Source organism: Microtus ochrogaster (genome assembly GCF_000317375.1).
Source record: "Microtus ochrogaster isolate Prairie Vole_2 chromosome 14 unlocalized genomic scaffold, MicOch1.0 chr14_random_1, whole genome shotgun sequence".
In the NCBI taxonomy this organism is placed as follows: Eukaryota; Metazoa; Chordata; class Mammalia; order Rodentia; family Cricetidae; genus Microtus; species Microtus ochrogaster.
Window position 1 is genome coordinate 19771757 of NW_004949096.1, and position 5643 is coordinate 19777399.

Sequence of the window (5643 nt, forward strand, 5' to 3'; positions counted from 1 at the left end):
GGTTTTGGAACCTGTCCTGAACTAGCTCTTGTAGACCAGGCTGGTCTCGAACTCACAGAGATCCGCCTGCCTCTGCATTTTCTTTTTTTAAAACAAGGACCTTACTCTGTAACTTAACTGGCCTAGACTTTACTGCTTAGTCCAGGCTAACCTCGATCTCATGGCAACCCTCCTACCTTGAGTGCTGACACTAAAACCGTGACACTGGCTCTCTCGCCTTTCTTCTCTTCAGTACAGGGGTTTGAACCTGGGTCCTCCCGCATGCTCGAGGAGCACTATATCACTGAGACGCACCACAGTTCTCTTTGCTTCTCAAGTCACCTCTCAAAACCACTCCTAAGAGAGACCACCCCTGAGAACCATTCTCACACTAAGCCCTCCCACCCTGCCTATTCCCTACTCTAATCTGCTCCTTATGAAAAGCTATGTGTTTGTAAAACAACAACAACAACAACAACAAAAAAAACCCTGAAGATATGGGACAGTTCCTTGAATTCCTAAACTGAACCCATCTTCCTGTCTCCTGAGCAGCTGGGACTACAGGCATCTGTGCTGGCCTGACCTTGGGGTATACGTCCTCAGCAGCCACTAAGAGCACCTCCTGTGCACATTCACTATGTTCCCCCTTTAAAAAGGCCCTGTCCAGGACTGGAGAGAAGGTTCAGAGATTAAGAGCACTCTTCCAGAGGTCCTGAGTTCAATTTCCAGCACCCACATGGTGGCTCACACCATCCATAATGAGATCTGGTGCCCTCTTCTGGAGTGCAGGCACACATGCAGGCATTACTATATATATAGTTTTTTTTTTTTTTTCGTGACAGGGTTTCTCTGTAGCTTTGGAGCATGTCCTGGAACTCGCTCTGTAGACCAGGCTGGCCTCGAACTCAGAGATCCACCTGCCTCTGCCTCCCGAGTGCTGGGATTAAAGGTGTGCACCACCACTGCCCGACTAAATATTTTTTTTTACAAAGGGCCCTGTCCACCGCCCATCTCTCTTTCTTTGTCTCTGTCTGTCCTCTCCTCTCTCTCTTCTATCTTCTCTTCTGTCACTCCTGTCCCCAGAGGCCAGTCTCCCTTCTCCCCTTTTCTCATCCACTTTCCCCCAATATCCACCTGAGCTCTGTCACATGGCATCTTTGTCTTGCATGCATCCTTTTCCGAATTCCAGCAGTGTCTCTGTGCCTGGTACGTATGTACACACATGCCTCAAATTCCCAAAGAACTTAAATACAACACTAGTAACTTCTCTTGCAGTGAGGGCAGTCTTTAAGACAGAGTTCTCTTTGTAACCCTGACTGTTCTGGAACTTGCCCTATATAGATCAGGCTGACCTCAAACTTAGAGATCTGCCTGCTTTACCTCCAGAGTGCTAGGACCAAAGGCCCTGAGGCAACATGGCCAGCCTTGTAACTTCTTTTCAGGAATCAAAAGAAATTAAGTTGAAGGCTAGAAGCCAAATCAGCTTGGATACTTCTATTGTAAGAATTTCATAAAAGAACTTCCACTTGGGCAATGGTGGCACACGCCTTTAACCTCAGGGCTCAGGAGGCAGGAGCAGTCAAATCTCTGAGTTAGAGGTCAGCCTGCTCTACAAAGTGAGTTCCAGAATAGCCATAGCTAACAGAGAAACCTTGTCTCAAAATAACAAACAAAAACAAAACAAGAAGAACATCCTCCTGGGCTAGGGGTATAGCTCAGTGGAAGAGTGTTCCCAAAGCCCTGGATCAAACCAAGAAAACCGGATCAAAACAAAATAATCTCCTGCTTAACCAGAGCATCACCTGCAACATGAGGATGTGTTATCTCCTCCTGCCCTCAGTCCAAATGAGAGAATATGCTATCATATTTGGTTTATGTGGTGTTGGGGATTAAAGCTAGAACCTCATGCATGCTAAGCAAGTACACTACCCACTGATCTATTTTTTTGTTTTGTTTTGTTTTTTTGAGACAGGGTTTCTCTGTGGTTTTGGAATCTGTCCTGGAACTAGCTCTTGTAGACCAGGCTGGTCTCGAACCTACAGAGATCCGCCTGCCTCTGCCTCCCAAGTGCTGGGATTAAAGGCATGCACCACCACCGCCCGGCCCCACTGATCTATTTTTCCAGACTTTAACTATCTTGTTCAAGGCCTCATCTTCAAATATACTCACTGTAGGAGCTTTTTCCTATGGTCCCAAATTCACCTATTGAAATTGAACCCCTCTTATGGTGGTATTTGTACAGAGGCCTTTGAGAGATGATGATCAGTTCCTTCTAATAAAAGTGACATGGTGGTACATGCCCTTAGTTCCAGCAGTTCAGAGCCGGAGGCAGGAGGAGCTTTGTGAATCTGAATCTACACTATGACTTCCAGACCAGCTAGAACTACATAATGAAACTCTGTGTCTCTGTGCAGCTTTGGATCCTGTCCTGGAACTTACTCTGTAGACCAGGCTGGCCTCGAACTCACAATGATCTGCCTGCCTCTGACTCTGAGTGCTGGGATTAAAAGTGTGTGTCACACCACCTGGCTCTAATCCCCCCCTCCTTGAAAAAGGAGAAAGATTTATTATCCACTGCCACTGCAGGGAACAAGAGCTGGGGGAGGGGAGTTACTGAAAAGCAAGGCTCTCCACGAACAAAGGAAGCGTGGAGACCTCATTCAGGAAGCCTCCTGGCTCCAATTCTTGTAGTAACTGAATTGCTAAGAAGGTGGGTGGCTGGGGGTCTCACATGGAGTATAGAGGGAGGCTTGTATCTGGGGAAGCCCACATGAGGAGAAACGGTCAGAATCACTGGCACCAGGTACAGTTTATTTTTCTATAAAGAACAAAGTAGAAAGAGGCAGGGGAGGGAAGCAAGGACCAGAGAAGCAGCAGGCAGACCCTAGGCCTTAAATTGGTAATGGAGGTCCTGGTAGCTATTGTAGGATTTCACCAGGGCTTCCAGCTTGATGGTAGAGAAACGGCCAAGGGAAGTGGTGTAAAAACCCAAGATGGCCACTGAAGTCACACAAAACCTGGCTTCATGGAGGAGCGGCGACAGTTGGGGCAACTCCGAGTGCCATTGGTCTGCAGGCACCTGCAGAGGCAGAGGGCTCTGTCTACTCACCCAGACCAGACTGTCTCCAGTCTCTGGCTTGTGTTCGGTGGCAGATAAGGCTCTCGGTGGCAAGGGGTCCTGGAAGGGGTCTCTCTGAACTCCCCTTGGGATGATATTAAGCACAGCCCCCTCATGAGGCTGGAGGGAAGGCACCCGGTGGTTTACCTTTGATACCGCCAGTGTCATCTTGGGGTCGTGCCTCACCTGAGATGGAAGACGTGGGAGCACGGCAGGGCCTGCAGCCGGCTGTTCTTCTCCCCGATGGACTCGCCACACAAGCCACAGTAGAGCTCGGTCTCCTCCACACACTCATGGAAGCTCACGACATGCGAGCGGAGCTCCTGCTGCAGCCCTTTGCTGCGGTAGATGACCTCACTCAGGCAGTGCAGCTTGAGTTGGCTCAGCTAAGATGGTGGGAACAGATTCTGTGAGGCTAGACAGAGGGCAGGGCTAGGGAGGTGCTACTCCTGTCATAACCCTGCCTTGCTGTGTGGGGCCTGGGAGAAAGACCCTGCCCACCCCGAGCCTTAGATTCCCTTTGGACAGAAAGTGAGTGAGAACAGAGATGAGAACGTGGGACCCATGTTTTTGTTTGAGATAGGGTTTCACATACATAGCCTAGGCTGGCCTCAAACTCACTATATAGTCGTGGCTATATAGTGATCCTTCTTCCTCCGCCTCCCAAGTGCTGGAACAGGGGTGCCCCACCGTGCCGTGATTCTGAAGGACTTTATTGACCAAACCTGCTGCTGTGATGCCTCAACAATAACTCATTTCCTTCCAGTTGTTACTGAGTGTTCACTTCTGCTCAGTGTGATACCCAGATAAATGTGAGTGGCTGTGGTCAACATCTTAGCTGGGCTGTGCATCAGAGCAGAAAGAGATGCACGCTTTCTAGAAGACAGAAAACACTAAGCTTTCTTCAAAGCTTTAAGGTCTGGATCCAATGGGGACAACTGAGGATTTTAGTATTAAGACACAGCAGCTGGTAGCTGGGGGCCTTGGGCCTCATCTGTAGCATGAGATCGCTCCCAGGGAAAGCTGCAGCCAATACCTATAAGGCTACACAGCACCTGATAACAAGCACCCAGCTCTTAAGGAGTAGAGGATGTTGTTAGGGTTGGTAATGTGGTATTTTTTGCTTGCACATATGTATGTGTACCATAGGCATGCCCTTGTCCACGTGCCCATGGACAAGATGTCCATGAAACTGAAATTACAGGTGTGCTGAGCCATCTCCAGCCTGCTGCGGTTTTTAATGAAGTTAAGAGGCTTCTAGGGATTCAGTGCTTCTCCAAGCTATGAAATGCCTGCCCAGCCCCAGAAATATTCTCTGGGAGGAAGCTGGAGATCCAGGGGTTCCGGATGGCTGCAAGTGCCATCAGAAGGTCCGAGGAGCTCGGAGCTCTAGCAGGGTCTCACGTATCCCAAGCTGGTTTCCAACTCTAGCCTTGAACTCCGATTATCCTGTCTCCTCCACTGAGTGGAGGGGTTCTTGATCCCAGACCCAGGAGACAGAATCATGTCTGACCTTATTTCCAACCTCTTCAGCCAGGTCCTGGGCTTTCTCAATGGCATCTAAAGCCTGGAAGGTGAGCAGAGGCCAGAGCTGTAGGCAGTCTGCCTGCCTTGACTCATTGCAAAGAAAAGGAAAGTGGGCTTGGGGAGGGAAATGGGTGGAGCCATCGTCCCGTGGGAAGGTAGGAAGGACTGTGTGAGCAAATTACCTTAGTTTATGCATACATAATGGGCAAAATAATGGGCTCGGGGGATGCTCTGAAACAGTGGAAGGGAATTTAAGAATCTCATCTTCAAATGCCAGCTTTGGCCCTTTATAAGCTGTGGGTCCCTAGGCTAAGACACGGGCCTTCTTTGAGTGTAAACACTGGGAATATTTGGACTTCATGGGAGCAGAGTGAGGCAGATGTTAAATAAAGGGCACAAGTCCAATACCATACCCCAGGTATTGCCTATGTAGCCCCAAATTGGGAGCACCAGGGAGAGTTTTAGCTACAGGAACGGGCCTGGCCTCACCTTGTCCAACACCTTCCTGGCCATCCAGCACTTGGCCACACCCAGCAGCACATGTACCTGTCCCAGGCGATTTCCAATCTCAGTCATGATGCTCATAGCAGAGTCGTACCTAGGGAAGGCTGTCTGCAAAGCCAGGCAGAGTTGGAATTAAGGTGATTCAGGCCCAAGGTTCCCCCACCTCGTCCTGGTGATCTCACCTCCAGGTCCCCACGGCTCCGGTGGATATCGGCAAAGCAGAGCAGGCAGAGTGCTTGCAGTGGTCGGTCGCCATGCTGTAGAGCAATCTTCATGGATTCCTGCAAGGGAGGCTGGGCACTCAGGCAAGCTCCCACACCCAGGAGCCCCTCAGAAGGGACAGCTAGGGTCATGACATCCTCAGATGTCATGTACCACAAAGATCACAGTCATCTCTGGCTGATGAAACAGACTCAGAGAGAAGAAGTACCTTTATTGGGACCAGAGGAAGAAGTAATGGAATTCGAGTTTGAGTGGGGGAACTTTTTTTCTATTTCTTGTTTTTCTTTTATTTT

At 49.4% G+C, this 5643-nt stretch overlaps 1 protein-coding gene across 1 annotated transcript in view; it reads right to left on the bottom strand.

The window, feature by feature from the left end:
• Nucleotides 1–2831: 2831 nt before the first annotated feature.
• The window catches only part of Rapsn (receptor associated protein of the synapse), an 8627-nt gene continuing 5815 nt past the window's right edge, over nt 2832–5643 (bottom strand). Inside the window, exons 4-8 of the mRNA XM_005364180.2 lie at nt 5311–5409; nt 5114–5236; nt 4611–4664; nt 3284–3483; nt 2832–3058 (exon numbers count right to left, since the gene is read on the bottom strand). Of these exons, the coding sequence (XP_005364237.1) occupies nt 2986–3058; nt 3284–3483; nt 4611–4664; nt 5114–5236; nt 5311–5409 (549 nt within the window). The 3' untranslated portion in view covers nt 2832–2985. The remainder of the gene's footprint in view (nt 3059–3283; nt 3484–4610; nt 4665–5113; nt 5237–5310; nt 5410–5643) is intronic.